The sequence below is a fragment of the Kogia breviceps genome, chromosome 1, assembly GCF_026419965.1.
Source record: "Kogia breviceps isolate mKogBre1 chromosome 1, mKogBre1 haplotype 1, whole genome shotgun sequence".
Classification (NCBI taxonomy): domain Eukaryota; kingdom Metazoa; phylum Chordata; class Mammalia; order Artiodactyla; family Physeteridae; genus Kogia; species Kogia breviceps.
Window position 1 is genome coordinate 83,307,721 of NC_081310.1, and position 16,809 is coordinate 83,324,529.

At 47.0% G+C, this 16,809-nt stretch overlaps 1 protein-coding gene and 1 long non-coding RNA gene across 22 annotated transcripts in view; one reads left to right on the top strand and one right to left on the bottom strand.

Moving 5' to 3' along the window:
* Positions 1-14,790, bottom strand: part of PI4KB (phosphatidylinositol 4-kinase beta) — a 28,921-nt gene extending 14,131 nt beyond the window's left edge. The window contains exons 1-5 of one of the 20 annotated variants that reach the window (XM_067035855.1): positions 14,724-14,785; positions 13,877-14,261; positions 11,693-11,871; positions 5,538-6,474; positions 941-985 (exon numbers count right to left, since the gene is read on the bottom strand). In XM_067035855.1, the coding sequence (XP_066891956.1) occupies positions 941-985; positions 5,538-6,446 (954 nt within the window). In that variant the 5' untranslated portion in view covers positions 6,447-6,474; positions 11,693-11,871; positions 13,877-14,261; positions 14,724-14,785. Of the gene's footprint in view, positions 1-940; positions 986-5,537; positions 6,475-11,692; positions 11,945-13,858; positions 14,328-14,519 lie in introns of those variants that run through there. The other 19 variants (XM_059079968.2, XM_067035789.1, XM_067035843.1 and 16 more) reach the window with 19 other exon arrangements.
* Positions 14,791-14,855: 65 nt separating this feature from the next.
* LOC131766646 (uncharacterized) overlaps positions 14,856-16,809 on the top strand; it is a 32,176-nt gene continuing 30,222 nt past the window's right edge. For both annotated transcript variants that reach the window (XR_010841047.1, XR_010841046.1), the window contains exon 1: positions 14,856-14,951. This is a non-coding gene — a long non-coding RNA (uncharacterized lncRNA). The remainder of the gene's footprint in view (positions 14,952-16,809) is intronic.

Sequence of the window (16,809 nt, forward strand, 5' to 3'; positions counted from 1 at the left end):
TTCATAGTTATCTCAGATTAGAAACAACAGAATTCCTTCCCATCCTCAATTCAGCATTTAGGTCGGGGGCCCCTAAGTTATGTCAGCATGTTGGAAATATGACCCCAGGTCTCCAGAGAGAGGCACTACCACACGGGAGGAGACAGGAATCATGACTGAAAGGGGACCAGCACAGAACAAACTGATTGGGTAGACAAATCAAAAATAAAGTGTAAAAAAATCATCCAAACTCCCAGAGGGTCCAGCATTTCCTCTCACGTCTCTGCCCAGCAACAAGGTCTGAGACCCTGTGGGACCAGAGGGTCAGGGGTTAGTTCAGAGGGAACAAGAAAGGAGAATGAGGATTAAGGAACGTCGTGGGCAGTGAGCTGGGAAAGGGAAGAACTCAGACCTGGAAGAAATGTTGTTGAAGTTAAAAAGAAAACCGGCTGTGGGGAGGCAAAACTTTCCTTCAGGCCAAATCCTGTTTGCTTTTCGGGTCAGCTCACCCAGCACAGGGCCTAGCATTTGGAAGACACTGAATAAGTATTTGATGGTCTGATGGCAGAAGCCATGGGGAAAGGGTTCTGGGTGGGAGAAACAGGATCCTCAGGGTTTCCTGCCAAGCAGTTTTTGGCTCCAATCCAGGGGTAAATTCTACCTCTCTCCCAGCTGTTTGCTCTAGAGACCCAGGAGCTGGGGACTGAGTTGCACTGCATCCCAGCTGTCTCTGGGAGAAGGATCAGCTGAGCCCCATTCAGCCTGGGCTCAGAGCACCAGCAATAAACAGCAGGGGGCTCCTCCAGGTCTGGAAGGCCTGGGAGGGAGGAGCTGATGTCCCAGGAAGAAAAGGCACCTTTTAACTCCAGCCTTGGCCTGGGGACTCAGAAGACCTGGGGACGGAGAGGAAATGCGGCCATGGGGGGAGCCTGCCACCCAGTCCCAGCCTGGCCCCACTTACGGAACTGAATGAAATATCAATACTCTCGGTGCTGGAGGAGAGCTCCTGGGAAAGGGCCGGAGGGCAAGGGGAGAAGAAGGGGGTGGGGAGGGAAGGAAGAGAGACAAAGGCAAAGAATTTAGCTCCAACTTGGATCATAACTGCTTCTCTTGTGTAGCTCTACCTCTCTGCTTTAATGAAAGAAAGTCAACCCACAAATGCCACTTGCCCAGAATCTTGACACTTGTGGAAGATGCTGGAAAGCTAGTGCAAACCTTGAGGTCAGAAGGGTTGAAGAGACACTGTCCTCTGCTTTTCACTTTCTTCCCTTCTATTCTTGCCTGCACAAGTCTTCCTTCTGGGACAAATCCTAAAGCTGGATCCCTCAGGGAGGTATCTGCGCAGCCAAGCTTCCCTGCTTTCTCTTCATCCACTCACATGCTCTCAACCAACCCCTTCTCCATGGAGACCACCATCGAGAGACTGAATTTAACAAGCTTCATGGCCCTCACGCTGGAAATCCCATGTTCCTCCAGCTTCTTGGAAACGTCAAGGAGGAAGCAGAAGAGCTAAACTTTCAGTGCCAGGTACATCTCCTCTCTAATCAGCCTCATTATCACCCTGGGAAACCTAATCCCAACCTTCAATCATGTGACAAGGGATACCATGGACCCATGAGCATGAAACTTCTGGGCTAGATGCTGCTGGGAGTTAAGGATGAATAACTTTCTTACCTACCAAACTTCTGTAGGCTTCCTATCAGGGTATTTCACATGATACTCAATAAATTACAATTTTTTTGACATAAGTTGGGGAGCCAGGTACCAGCTGAATCCATCTGAAAAAGCTGAGTAGCTGAGCAGCAGCAGCTGTCCTAGTCCCAGCCCAGGGGATTTAGCTAAACCTCACCCCATTCCTATGTCTTACTGGTGTGTCTGTAAGCAAAACAGGGGAAAGGGCCGGTACTGAAGCTCATTCAGCGGCTCTGCTGCAGCTCGTGCACAGGCCCATCCTGGGTTCTGTCCACCAAGGTCTCCCAGAGCAGGAAGAAGGGGCAATATGTGTGCACAAATGTGCAGCAAGGGAGGGGCCTGGACTTGAGAGACAAAGTCCCGGGAACTCCCAGGGCAGGAGGGCAGTGGTCACTGAGCTACTCTGCAATCCGCGTTTCAAGCAACTACTTAATTCCAGTGTTTAAGTTCTATTCTAGCTGGAGGTCCTCTAGTCAGGTCTTTGAAGAACCTAGGGAGAGGGGCACTTTGAGGGAGAAGCCAAGCTGAACACTCTCCCAAGGCAACAACTGCTTTGGGCAGGGGTGGGAGGGAGAATTGAGGCAGCGAGGATGCTAGAGGCTATGGTGACTTCCTGGTTCAATTTTTACTCATGAGCTAGGTGGGGAAGGAACAGCAGGCAGGATATTGGTTCCATGAGCCACGCTCCAGCTGACCATCCTACAGACAGGACGGTCCTGATTCATTAACAGCCTTGGGGGAAGGGAGGTATATCATGACCTGCTCCTCTCTCCTACTCTGTGGGCTTGAGTCACTCAAACTGAGTCAGCTCCAAGGAGAAAAGCTTGAGGCCAAGAAGCTGACATCACACTCTATTAGGCTGAAAGGCCTGCTGGGGCTTACAGTGTGATATGCAGCATATTTCTCTGTACAAAGGTTACAGCCTTGAGAAGACAAAGCTGATCTACAAGTGTCATTATGTGGGGTGGGGGGCTAGCAGCTAAATTACTGCCCCCTGCACCCCCAACCTTATTCCAGAATATTTACCATTTGGTTACAACTGCAAAACTGCCTGAACAGGGTTCTCTGACTAGACTGATAGAAACTGCTTTGAAGGAGTGGGCTTGGAGGGGAGGAGAACGGTGGGAGATGGAAGGAATCAGTGCTAGAGCCCTCTGAATGTAGGGGAGAGCGTAAAGGATTCCTCATTAAAAGAAAACAATGAGATCTGGGTAGAGAAGAACTCTGTAGGGGATACCCCAGGAAGGAAGAGACTTGTATGAGCACCTGGGCCTTTTCTTTGAGGCCTCTCTTCACCCTCCTGAGCTTCCCTACTGGTGGCAGGAGGGTAGGATTAAACTCCGAACCCACAGGAAAGTGAGAGATGGGGAGCGGTGTGTCTCTCTTTCTGGAGTCTCTGCTCAGACCTGAGATAATTATGTTTTGTTTTAGGAAGCTGTACACTTCCTCCTCACATGCAGGAATCAACATTTCAAGAGAGTCACGAGCTCCACCAAGAAACTGTTAGAACTAATAAATTCAGTAAAGTTTCAGGATACAAAATCAAGAGTCACAAAGTAAACAATTTCCTAGTTAATGCGATCTCCATACTATCTTGTAAGTTCCTGAAGGACGGCATTTTATCCTACATCCTCCACTGCCTCTAGTGCAGGGCTCCACACAGTATACAAGCTCAAGAGCTATATGCTGAGTGAATAAATGTTGCATGATGGGGAGAAGGAGTATTAGAAAGAAAGAAAAACAATTCCCTTGGTATTTGGGAGACAAAGGCCTTGAAAGATGTATACTCAAAATGCCAAAGTGGTTTGGAGAGCCCTCTGTGCTGAAGGCTCCAGTTCTTAGACTCCTGGTGCCTCTCACTCTCACATTTCCTGAGGAGCCGCAGTGGATTCAGGTGTCTCTTTCTGCCAGCATCAGATAACATGGGAGTGCCTGGGGACATGGTATCTCCTTCCTTTCCTGGATCTATTGACCCAAGATAAAAGGAGTCAGGTTGGGAAGAATGGCAGCTGGAGAAGCCAACCTGGAGGATTTAAGCACTCACGGAATAACTGTGTCTCAGCATCACCCCAAATCCCATCCTAGGCAGGAGTTAGATGCAAGGAAGAGGGACTGAGGACCAACACAGAGTAAGAAAAGCCAGAGGACTCAGTTTTTCTGGTCCTAAGATGAGAACTACAAAATGCCTGCAGAGAAAAGCCAAGAGGCACCAAGGGATTCACCTGCAGCTGCTCCCACTCACACTGATACAGGCTCCCTCTGATACCCCAAGAGGAGGAGCTCCCAAATACTTCACGACCTTAGTCCCACCAGCTCTGGATGATTCTTCTTGCTGTGCAACAGTCTCCCTTCATGACCCTGGGCTGCCCTGCCAAGCTCAACCAGAAATGAAAATGGTCTATTCTGGTTCTGAGAACACTTGGGCTCTGCCTGTGCATGGATGTGGAAACCTTCATGGCTAAGGCCTAGGCTGTTCTTCCCCATACGGACTCTGACAGCTGAGGCCTGGTCTGATATGTACTGGTTGAGAGACCTGGGGCAAATCATCTAACCGCTCTGTTTCCTCAATGGTAAAATAATACCTGTCTCTTACGGTTGTTGTGAGGATTAAATGTAAAGTATTTGACATGATGCTTGGCACGTAGTAAGTGCTCAATAAATGTTAGTTCCTTCAGCTTCACTATTATTCTCATAATAAAATACCGAATTTCCAGAGAGACCAGGCTCTGTAGTCTCCCCTGCTCTTGCCTTTTCCCTTCCCTAGTCACTCTGACTTCTCTCTAGTTGAAAGAAGTCCCATTGTATCAAAAATGTGGGTGGGTTATGTGCCCCACAGAGGCAGATGCCAGCACAACTATATGCATTTTCCAACAACGCAAATTCCTCACTCTTCTCCCTTCTTTTCTAGGCTAGGCTGGCAGCCAGGATGGGGGCATGGCTGGTGATGAGTCGGGGGTGGGGTGGGGACTGGGGCACCATTGTCTGGCTGGGACATCAGGTCACTGATACTACTGGTTGTCCACCGGGCAACTTCCCCTGCTATCTGTCCAGACATGGAATGAAAGGTGGGTATAACCTACTGATGTGCTTATCTCATCCCTGCTCTATATCCTAAATGGGATACCCTGACTGCTGCTTTCTCTTCTTTAGGTTTCAGGTCCTTGACTAGACACTGGGTATGCCCAAGATTTACTCTATTACCAGGACTGCTTCCCTCTTCCTTTTGTGCTTCTCCCAAATGATATGGGAAAAAGACAAGCAAGACATCCTTTCCCCCAAGGAAAGGCAGGCAGGAGGGCATTCTGCAGATGCCTCAATGATAGGGAATGAGCCTTACCCTTATGTCAACAAACAGCAGGATCTTCAGGGAGTGGGGGAGAGGGATTATGAGGAGGAGTGGCTAGGAGAATGAAGCTGAGGTTCTACTTAACATCTCCCCTCCCCCAGCACACACAAAATTCACACACAGGGTCCCTCCTCCTCCCCCATGGTTGCTGCTCTGAAAGGTCCTGGTAGATATCCCAGGTTTCAAGTCAGGCTGGGGAGGGTCTCTGCCACAGTTCTCAGTAAGAGAATGGCAGTGCAGTTTAGTAAAAACACATTGGACAGAGTCAGGAGTATCAGCCTTGCTGTTAGCTATATGACCTGAGGAAAGTCACTTTATCTCTCTGGGTCTCCGAGTTCTTCCTTTGTAAAATGAGGCAGCTGGAATACATGAATTCTAAGGTCTTTTTCCATTCTAACATTCCATGCTTTTATCGGTGAAATGAAACAGAGGGACGGAGAGAAAAGGACAGAGTAACCCTATGTCAGACATCCTGTCTCCATGCCACCTTGCTTACCCCTATCCCTCCCGGGAATTTTACCTCATCCTCATTCTCCACTTTAGGATTGCTGGCTGTTCGTTTCAGGTTGCTGCTGAGACTTATGCTGGCGGTGGCATCTGACTTAGAGCGCTGGTGAGTCCTTTTAGAGGGAGACAGCCCTGTGTCAGGGGCTGGGCTCAAGGAGGGCAGCTCCCTCTTTCGGTGAGCTGGCTTCAGCTCATCTGAGAGGATCAGCTTCCGTAGCTTGGTCCCGCGGGAGTGTCGTTGAGTGGAAATGTGCATGTCTGAAGAGTAGGCCCCCAGCAACAGGGCACACTGGAGAGAAAAGTTAATGCTCTGACGGCAACGGTGGACGATGTAGGGCTTGATGGCATCACCCACGTCCTCATCCATGTGAATGTACATGTTAAGCAACTGGGGCAAATAGAAGTCCACGTCTTCATTACGAAAGCAGAAGAGCCGGTTGCCAATGTATGCTTGCACTCCAGGCTCCTTGGAGTTATACAGGTATGAAATGGCCATGGAGATGTCAAATAGTTTCGACTCAAACAGCCTCAGCAGCCAAGACTGTTTGGCTGAGTTGTTCTGCCGCCGCCTTCTTGCTCCCTTGGCTGTGCCTGAGGCCACCGTGGCCCCCATCTCATCTTCCTCCTCCCTTATCTGGGAGGGTGGATCGTCCAGGCAACGGATCTCACTGTCCACACCATCCCCATTGACCAACTCCAGTGGGGTGCCTCTGCTAGAGATGGCCACGCCTCCATGCAAAAGCTTGACTTTCTCCAGCACCTCCTGGCAGGCCTTCTGGGCCACCTCAGGGTCAATCAGTGATAGTTCCCCGACCCCCTCCGTGATGACACTTAGCAAGGAGCCCCCATTGTTCCCTGATGGGCCAGGAGTGGGCTCAGAAGTTGGCTTCAGCGGGGCAGGCTCCACTACCGTATCTCCCATGGCCACAGCCAGACTTCGAGCTTCCAGGCTACGGAAGGAAGGAGGGAGGGAGAAAGGAACAGAAAGGGAGACACGTACACACACTGGTTAGTGGTGCCATCCTCAGGTCTTCCCTTCACCATGAAACCTTCCCTGGCACCTCCTCTCTTTATGTCTTCCTGGACTCATTCAAAATCAGATGAAAAGTCCTCTCCTCCTAGGAAGCTTTCCCTGACTACCTCTCTCCACTTCTGATTGCTACATTACTCTTCACTCCTTCTGCACTTAGTCACTCAGCTTAGCCTCTATTCTTAACTTGTATTTGCAGAATGCTGCTTTATATGTGTTTTGTTCATATAGGTTTACAAATTCTTCAGGTAGACTGGGAAGCAATTCTGGTTTTAATTCCCTTGTCCCCAACTCTTCAAATGCTTTTCTATCTCCATATCTCCCTTTAAATGCCTGCCAATAACCTTTTCCTTTTCCTCTTTGAACTCTATTTTCTTCCTCATATAACACTCCATACACTGGTCCTGAACATCACACCTTTATTTAGTGTTAAAATCTTTTTTTTTTAAAGAAGATGTTAGGGGTAGGAGTTAATTAATTAATTAATATATTTTTGCTGTGTCGGGTCTTCGTTTCTGTGCGAGGGCTTTCTCTAGTTGTGGCAAGCGGGGGCCACTCTTCATCGCAGTGTGCAGGCCTCTCACTATCGCGGCCTCTCTTGTTGCAGAGCACAGGCTCCAAACGCGCTGGCTCAGTAGTTGTGGCTCACGGGCCTAGGTGCTCCGTGGCATGTGGGATCCTACCAGACCAGGGCTCGAACCCGTGTCCCCTGCATTAGCAGGCAGATTCTCAACCACTGCGCCACCAGGGAAGCCCCTAGTGTTAAAATCTTGATGTATTTTTCTAGTTACAGATAACTTTCTTACCTTCCATTTTATACTCAAAGTTCCCAAGAAATAAGGGCCAGCAAATACCACACCAGGCTTCACTGAGAAGAAAAAGCTCTAAAACAACCATCATCCCTGCTGAAGTGTGCCATTTCTCTGTTCATCTGACTTCATGACATCATTCTCCCTTTCTCAAGTGCTGTGAAAGCTGAAGGATAGTGGAAAAACTCCTGAACTTGGAGTCAAATAGGCTGAGGTTCAAAATCCTGGCTCTGCCATTATGAGATGTGTAAACTTATACAAACCACATATCTTCTGAGTTTCAGTTTCCTCAACTGCAAAATGGGAAAAACATATCTACTTCTTATTGTTGCTGTGTAGAATAAATAACTTATGTGTGTAAAGTGATCTAACACAGTCCCTGGCACACAGTAGTACTTAACAAATGCTAGTTGAATCCTAATCACCTAAAAGGTTAGTAAACAATGTGTGTGCACACACACATGTTTATATGGGAAGTGAATTGCAGTTAATACTCATTACTTGAGACTCTTCCAAAACAATTATCCCAACACTGCTTTCCCCATTCTCATACACACACTCCAAGAACTGGAGGGGCTGTGAGAAGGCAAAAAGATATCAGGCTGGAACTCATGTGTCTAGAATATCCAAAGAACAGGGAGGGGCAGGAATCACATAACCAAGAATCCCTCTCTGGAGGGACTCTCAGAAGGAAAGTCAGTGAGAGAACACTGTTGATAAAAGCCATTGCCTTTCTAAAATGATTCTTCAGAGCCTCACCAAATCCAAATCAGGAGAATCAGTGCAGAACAGGAGGAAATTTCAAAGCAAGGACTGGGAGAGGCACACTGTTAATGTCAGATCAACCCAGCTCTGGACTCAGAGGCCTCTTCACAAAAATACAAATAGAGTGAATCTAAGACACACTCAAGAGCATGAGCAAGAGGAAGGCAGAAGCAACTGTGGAGCTGGAATGCAGGTAATTTCCAACTGATAGTGACACCAGCTTTGACACTAGTGAACGTGGGTGCATATACTTTGGGTAAGTGGAAGGAGGCTCAAGATACAGACTCTCTAGTCACTCTGCAAAGCGCCGGTTTCCACTGCCACTCTTCCAGTGCCTCTTCCTGCACCTCTGACATGTTAAGACTCAAGGTTACCTTCATTTGCCCAACATTATATGGTACAGCTCTCTGACTCCCAGCAGTCAACCACTAAAGTTTTGCAGGAAGACAGATGGGGAACTCAAGTTCTCAGAAAGCATCAAAAATGGCTACTTTGGTTTATCTTTCTCCCAACTCTGTCAAGCAAGAAGTTCATCCCCAAATTTAATTTCTCTGATGCAGTTTTGAGCTTGGGATCAGCAAAAAGGTGGCAACTCTTTCACTATGCTCTGTCCCAAATGAGGCAGTGCCCTCTGAGCAGCAGAACCAGCATGGCTGCCTGTGCGGATCTGTCTCTACTTGCAACTATGGGTTGCACAGGAATAATAAGAAGGAAGCTTTAGTCATTCCCTGCCGCACCTTTGTAGGACACTGCACCAGAGGGTCACTCAAATTCAACTGGGACCACTACCTTTTAGGTCTGCTTAGAAACTCACACAACAGCCTCAATCACTTTATATAACCAACTCTTTTTTCTCAATCTCTCTATGTTTGGCACATTTTTCTCTTTTCCTCTACTCCAGGGACTTCCAAGTCACCAAAAGCTCCTAAAAATCCACTTTTCAAAACTTGCAAGGGAAATGAAGTTCAGACATTCTCCACAAACAGCATCTCAGACTTCACTAGGAAACACAGAAGATTTGGAGATGGTCACAATTGGGATTATTACTGGCACCAGGAAGGAAGGAAAGGAGACCATCATTTCTTTTATTCCAGGGCTCAGTTAGAAATCTCACATCACAGTATTCAGGGGACTTCCCGCTGAATAGAACAGGTCCCAGATTTGGCAGCCTCTACTCTCCAGGGAACAGACAATGTCAAGAGAAGGAGGAAAACCAAACTCCTCTCCGGTATAGGCAGCTCTGCCACTAGAAACTACCAAACTGGAGCTAGGCCTCCCTCCTGGCCTTTCTGAGCCTCAGGAACTGCCTGCATCTGAAGCAAGTCATGGGGAAAAGGAGAAGTTGAAGGAAATTTAGGTTGTTTTGGCAATTTAGGCAATAAGAAATAAGAAATGGATTCTCCCAAACCTAAATCCAGAGATGGTCCTCAACATCAATTCATTCATTTTCAAATGCAAAGAAAATATAGCTTTGGTAAGTAACTATTCTAGAGAGAGTGAAAGGACTAGAAAGCGAAAAAGGAAGAAACAGTTTCTGTATTCACCACCCTTCCCCTTATAAGTCAGAGAACAAGAAAAACACTAGAGAAGGAAATCCAAACCTTTAGGATCAAATGACTCCTATGGCTCTCAAGGACATTCAGACAACTGAGGCTCCATATTTCACCCTGGGAGCCTAAACTGGCCTTCCAGGGAGAGTGGAAGGGAACTGAAGAGGCCGACCCGCCCCAGACTAGCAGCTGGCTTCTAGGAAAGGGGCGTGTGGGGCAGTGTGGGGGGCATGTTGAAAGCTGACTGGCTCCACACATTATGTCTGGGCAATGCAGGGAATCTTCAGCTGAGCATCAGAGGGTTGTTCAGGGCAAAGCAGAGAATAGCAGCAGTGAAACAGGACAGAGAGGGTACATATGCATGTGTTCTGTGACTGAGCATTTAAGTAAATGTCTGCAGAAGATTCTGGGGGGAGGGAATGCTAACACTTAACATGGCTTCCCACCTCTCATCACCTCAAAAGATTCTAGGCAAACAACCCTCCATGGCCTCCGTTAAAGGACTTGGTGGATTGTTCTCTGGTAGGACAGGATATAAAGAGCCCCAAATCAATTTCCTCACTCAGTTAATCACCATTCCCTTCTTAAAATCTTTTTCCATGAACTAGATAAATACAATTGCTTCAGACTAATCCCCACATTTTTATGTTTCTGTATTTTCATAGAATGACCCTTAAGAGATCATCTAATTTAGTGCTCTGCCTCCAAGTGGATAGGTGAGCTCAATTTTCCACTTCCTTTTAAAAGATCCCTTTGAAAAAAAATAAAAAGACCCCTTTGAGATGGATCACGTGAATTGGAAAAAAGAGCAGTGGAGCCAATATCTTCATCCTACAAGGTAGATAGTTAAGAGAGGTTATTAAAAGTGAATGGAAAGAACAGAAGATTCAAATGTTATTTAAAATTACACAGGGGACTTCCCTGGTGGTGCAGTGGTTAAGAATTCGCCTGCCGATGCAGGGGCACGGGTTCAAGCCCTGGTCTGGGAAGATCCCACATGCCGCAGAGCAACTATGCCTGTGCGCCACAACTACTGAGCCTGCACTCTAGAGCCCGTGAACCACAACTACTTACTGAGCCTAAGTGCCACAACTACTAAAGCCCGCACGCCTAGAGCCCATGCTCCGCAACAAGAGAAGCCACCGTGATGAGAAGCCTGTGCACCACAAGAAGAGCAGCCCCAGCTCACTGCAACTAGAGAAAGCCTGAGCGCAGCAACAAAGACCCAATGCAGCCAAAAAAAAAAAAAAAAGTTAAACAGGCTTCCAGTAGAAATAAAAATGACAATATATAAGCAAGAGGTGTGAATCTTCTAAAGTGCAATCTTCTTTTGTAACAATTAATAAACCAAGAAACAAAGGCACAAGCATTTTATCTAAGGCTATGGCAATAACTGTCAGAGAGAAACACTGACAGTTCATCAGAGGCAATGCAACTCTAGGAGTAGGGATGAAGGGAAAGGGAGTGTTGATTTTCATCATAAACTCTTTAAGTACAATTGGATTTGTTCAAATGCATGTATGACTTTAGTAGTAATGTTTAAAAGAAGTTGCTCTTCTAAAGAGACTCCTAATCATCCTAAGCTGCCTGTTTTGTGGTTGAGAATTTCCTCCTCACGTCTCAAGGTTTAACTCAAACCTTTCTTTAAGGAGGTCTGAGCTCATCTTTCCCCCTTAACCTTAACGGTAAAAATGGAGATTGAGTACAACCTTCTCCTTGTAGAAACAAAGAGCCAAGCAGTCAAACAGGCTCAAGCCCTACCAGGAACCAGGTAAACACTTACCCAAGGCCCCAAGGCAGGGTGGCATCAGGGGAGAGGGCATTCTCAAGCTACCAACAGGAGGGTAGGGAGAGCAGTGGTCTCTGGGTAGTTAAGTCAATATTGAATCAAGCTGAGAATTCTGTTCAGGGCTATAGAGCTAGTATATGCAGATTCCAGCCAGACAGCCCAAGCCAGCTCTGGGAGCCCCTGCTGTAACAGACAGATGGCAAAGAAAGCAACCTGTACACTCACCTCTCTCTGAATTGTTCCCTCCTGCTGCAAGCTCCAAATGCACTTGAACTAGGCCCTCTCTTGTCTCATGCCAGTTACTGAGAGGTCCCTCTCAAACTTCTTCCCCAAATCAAAGAATCTCAATTTGCTGCTTTAGATGGCATTCAACAAACATGTTCTTGTGCAGTGTGGACCCAGCTCTGAGAAGGAAGCAGGGAAACTAGAGGAAATATGACTTCTCTTTGGGGGTGCTTCCAAGGAGTGAAGCTGCTCCTAAAAAGTGGAATTATGAGATTGGACACTGGCTAACGAGGAAGGAGACAAAGGGAGAAGTGGGATGAGGCATCATGATTACTTTCAAACAGGCGTGGAGTAGGAAGATGAATGGACCTTCATATGCTCTCTTCGCTATCGCAGGCCAAGAGACATGGCATACAAGGAAGCAACTAGTTTCCTAAGGCCTAATTCACTCCAAGTTTTCTTTTCCAGCCAGTTTCTTCAAAGGACTTTCCCACAAACATACTTTCCATCTACAGAATCTGGAGTTATGGCTCAAGTACAAGAGGAACAGCAAAGGTGGTCAGAAACTTACAGCAGTGGGGGAAAAAGGCAAGGCAGATGAAAGAAGCTGGCCTGGAGCTTGTCTTTCAAACTGATTTACTCCCATGGTTGTAAGACTAGAAAGGCCCAACAGAGAGACCAGAATGAAAGAAAATTCTCAGAACAACTAAATCACTACTCATAAATACCTTGTGTCTGAGGAACCCAGAATGTTTTGTAAACAAATAATTAAGTCTAATTTTTTTCCCCCAACCCACATCCTGCTATAAGCCTCTTACTGCACTGATGCCTACAGAGTGGACCATTTTCCCAAAAAAAGTCACTCTAAAGGTCAAGTGAGGAAGTCACATGCTGAACTCAGGAGTCCTGATTCTGAATATACAAGCTCTTTCCACTGTCTCATGTTCCTTTTCCCAGTTACCCCCTGACCAACCCCACTGCAGGCCTAAACTCTTAAGGAATCAACCAAAACCATTCTAGTGAAGCCAGACAGTAAACTGATTCCTCTTAGGAGTGGGAGGAGACTCTATTCTGTGATCCCTTTAAGACAAGCCTAAAATTAAATAATCCAAAACAAAATTTCTCACAACCTCATTCAGTTTCCATGCAGGACTGTTCGTTCCTCCAACAAAGTGTAATCTGATAGGAACTTCTTTTAAACTTGCTCCATCCTTCAGAAACACCCTTCTGTCCAGAGAAAAGCCTGAGACAGCTGAGGCTCCCCCTCCTCCCAACACATTTTCTTCTTAGCTCAAGGTTTAGCTGATCCAGAAATAAGTGATATGTAAAGGTAAAGACCATAGGGAAAACGGAACCAAGTGTCACAAGGATCAGCAAAACCCTTGAAACTCGAGGGAGGTATCGAAGTTGGAAATCCTGAATGGGAAGGGGCACTGTCAGATCTCTCTTCTACAGGAACAAACCTCCAGAGGTTGGGGGAATTGAGGAAGGGTAGAGGGAAGTTAAAGAAAGTTACAGGAATCATAAAGCACTCCAGAGAAGAAGGGTAAGGCTTAAGGTCAAAGGAGAATGTAAGTAGTACTTTGGGAATGATGATGAGAGCCTAGATCCGTTCAGGAGAAGGGAATAGACAATTCTTGGAAGCCAGGAGCTGGATGGATGGGTGGCAGTGAGGTAACGGAATCAGAAGCAGCAGAGGAAGAGAGGGCCACAATCTTTAGATCAGGGAAAAGGGAACCCAGTGCTGGGGTGGCATATAGACATCGGAGGAAAGGGACAAAATAGGAAAAGGGGTAAAGGCGGAGGCCATGGGAAAGATTCGGGGCTGGGGCACAGATAACGAGGAAAGACAAACAAGGATGGACATTATAAAAGGCGTCGTGATGTGGAAAGGGTTGACGACTTAAAATAATTCGGGACGGAGGCAACAGGGCTAAGAGTGAGGGAGGGGGGAATCCCCGGGCAGAGGGAGGAGCTAAACAGAAGAGGAAGCCAAAAAGCAGAGAAGGACCCCAGACTTGGGAAAAAAGGGTGGAGAAGGAACCCGGGGTGCAGCTGCCACGGGGAGGGCAGTTTTGTAGTCAAACCCAGGTGTGGGGGCGGGGAACGCTGTGCGGGACAGGGTGGGAGAGGGACCCCTTCACACACAGGGCAGGGGGCACTCACGGGGTAGGAGCAGCTCACCTCCGGGGGACCCCGGCGGAGGGGGTGCGGGCGGTCGGGGTCGGGCTGCCGACACCGCCGCCTCAGCAGCAGCGGCGGCTCCCGGGTTCCATTGGCCGCCTGCGCTTCCCTGACAGCGGCCGCGGCTGCACCAGGCCCCGGCTGCCGGGGCTGCCCTCGGCGCCGCCTGAGGGGGCCTTCGCGCTGCCTCACTTTCGACAGGGCCTCACAACTTTCTCTTCCTCCCTTGCACAACCAAGACCAAAAAAAAAATCCCCAGCAGATCTCGATTTTCTTCTGCGTTCAGGCCCTTCTTCGTGGGCTATGCTTTCTTGCTTCTCCGACGCTCAGGACCCTACCGATCCCATAGTAATCTAGGGAGTCGGGTGAGCTGCCTGGAACATGCCTGTTCAGAAATAGAGAAGGGGGCGGGGAAGAGATATTTGGCATCTGGGGAGGGAGGAAAAGACGGAGGGAGGAGTTTACGGGTGGGAGGAGGGGCCAATCTTTGGGAGGCGGACCTAAGAGGCAGCGTTTACGAGGCTAAGGAAGCCGAAAGGGAAGTAAAATTTGCTGGATAAGGGGAAGGGGCTCCCGGGCTACAGCAGAGAGCGGCAGTGTGGCAGGCGGGCATGGGTGCCCTGTTAGAGGAGTGCAGACTTACCGTGTACTTCAGAAAGCACAGGAACATGCAAATTATATGTAAATGAGCCCGTTCGGCTTAGCAACCAAGTTACCGTAATTGCAATCAATGGCTTTCCCCCTCCGTTATTCCACACGACTTCCTTAGTAAATCAGGTCAGGGGATGGACGCTGGGGATCCAGCTGGACAGCAGAAAGACAAAGGGCAGGCGGGGAAGATAGTCACCTTCACTATCCTTTTCCTACTCATCTTTAAGGACGATGCCAAGATTACGCCCCTTATCGCTTGGGGGGAATGGCGCGGTCCAACCGCGTCAGTCTTTCGCAATTAGCGGCGCGACTCGAGGCGGCGGTTCTGCCTCCGAGATCACCACCTGCCTGGGCAGCCTTTGGCCTCCAGCCTCCGGACCTCGATCCAGCCAGGGAGGGGCTGGACAGGGCCAGGTCGGGAGAGGTGAGTGAAATGACAAAAGCTTGGAGGGTATAATCACTCCTTCCAAACGAAACAAAACCCTATAAAACTAAACAAATAAAAAATACGCCCCGCAAATGGACTTCTGGTGTTGGTTTTGTGTATTTATCAGATAGCTTATTGACTAGGAACCCTTTACGTCAGACCTCTGTCCCAACCCTCATAGGGCCTTACTTAATATTCTACATTGGGGCTAGTTGTTTGAGCCCAGATCCTGGATGCCACCTTCCCTGCCACTTAAAGGCTGTTTGATTTGGAATGACTGATTTAACCTCTGTGAACCTCCATTTCTATGTCTGCAAAGTGGATCCAAGAATATTAACACTTTACAGGATTTTGTGACGATTAAAAGAGAATACAGGTTACTACTATACTTAGTACTATATTACTATTACTGGGACAATAATATAGGATAGATGACGGAAGGAAAGAGGGTCACTGCTTCAGTGTTCGGGAGGCGGAATAAAGATTAATAGCTTGAAAATACCTATGTAAAACGTGCAGTATGTACAAAAGTAGAACAAATGGGGTACCTGATTGCTGAAGGAACATATTGTTAATTAATACAGAAGGCCACTCTGTATATGATGAATGAATGAATGAATGAAAGGTTTCTCAGAAATACTGTGAGTCAGCTCAAAGAAGAGTTGCTAGAAATGATCCAGCCAAAGAAAAAAGAGGAGAGAGCATCCTGAAAGGAATTTGCTCATATCATGGGAGGGCAAGTTGATAAGCTAGATTAAATCAGGAGTACAGTAATGAAAGATGAGCAGAGAAAGAGGCCAAGAGTGCCAAAGATAGTTTAAATTTGTCACCGCTCGTCTGGAGTGGGGAATCACCAGTACATCTGTCAGGCCTAGCAGCTCTTGGCCAGCTCCCAGTCAGCTGTCTGTCTGGCAAGTATGGAGAGGTGATGACCCTGCTTTACCCTAGAGTTTAAAATGTCACACATCCATCCCCTCAAGGGATAGGGATCCCAAGGGCTATAAGATGGCTTTTGGAAACATTGTAAAAAGAAATGTGACAAGCTTACTTTTTATAGTAGGAAGTTTTTTATTTTCCAGTAACATCTCTGTTCAAACTAAGTAGGAACTTTTTGTAGCTACAGCACTTATAAGTCCTTTATTAACTGAGACCCACCCCCACCCCATACACACAACACACAGTATTATTAGGTAGAAGATTTTGTTTCAAGTTTTCTGTGTTCATAGCTCTAAGGGCTCTTATGTGTAAATTTCTGTGCATCTCTTTATGACTTTGTCTTTCTGCCTTCTTTTGGAATTTTCTTTGTTTCCCTCTATTTCTGGTTCTCCAACCTCCTCTAGTCTGAGCTCCTCGAGGCAGGAAAGGATTTATCTTTGTATCCTAGCTGTATCCTTAGTTTCTACCACAGGAAAAAATGTTTATATTTGTTGACACAGCAACAGATTGAATGCAGAAGCAGATAGGAGAGAATCCAGTCAAACATTAGAGAGATTTCCAAAAATGCAGAACAGGGCCAATTGTCTGATTGTTTGTTGTCGTAGTTGTTCTGGGAAAATAGTTATCTTTCTTAAATGAATTAATAAAATAAGAATATTTACAAACAAATGTTTTGACTAAATTATTCTCCTCCCTTCCTGTTTGCTTTTCTTCTTTTCTCCTGTCTCCTTAATTGTCAGATTATAAAACTGAATGCTATTCTGTTTCCCATATTTAATTTAAAACCATAACATTTATAACATTCTCTAAAATTCCTCACCACACTGAAACTATTTTTTAGATTCTCTTTCTATAGAAAAAAACACCACTTACCTCTATCTTAGGTCCCAGGGAGCTGCTACAGGTATAGATGGTTGTA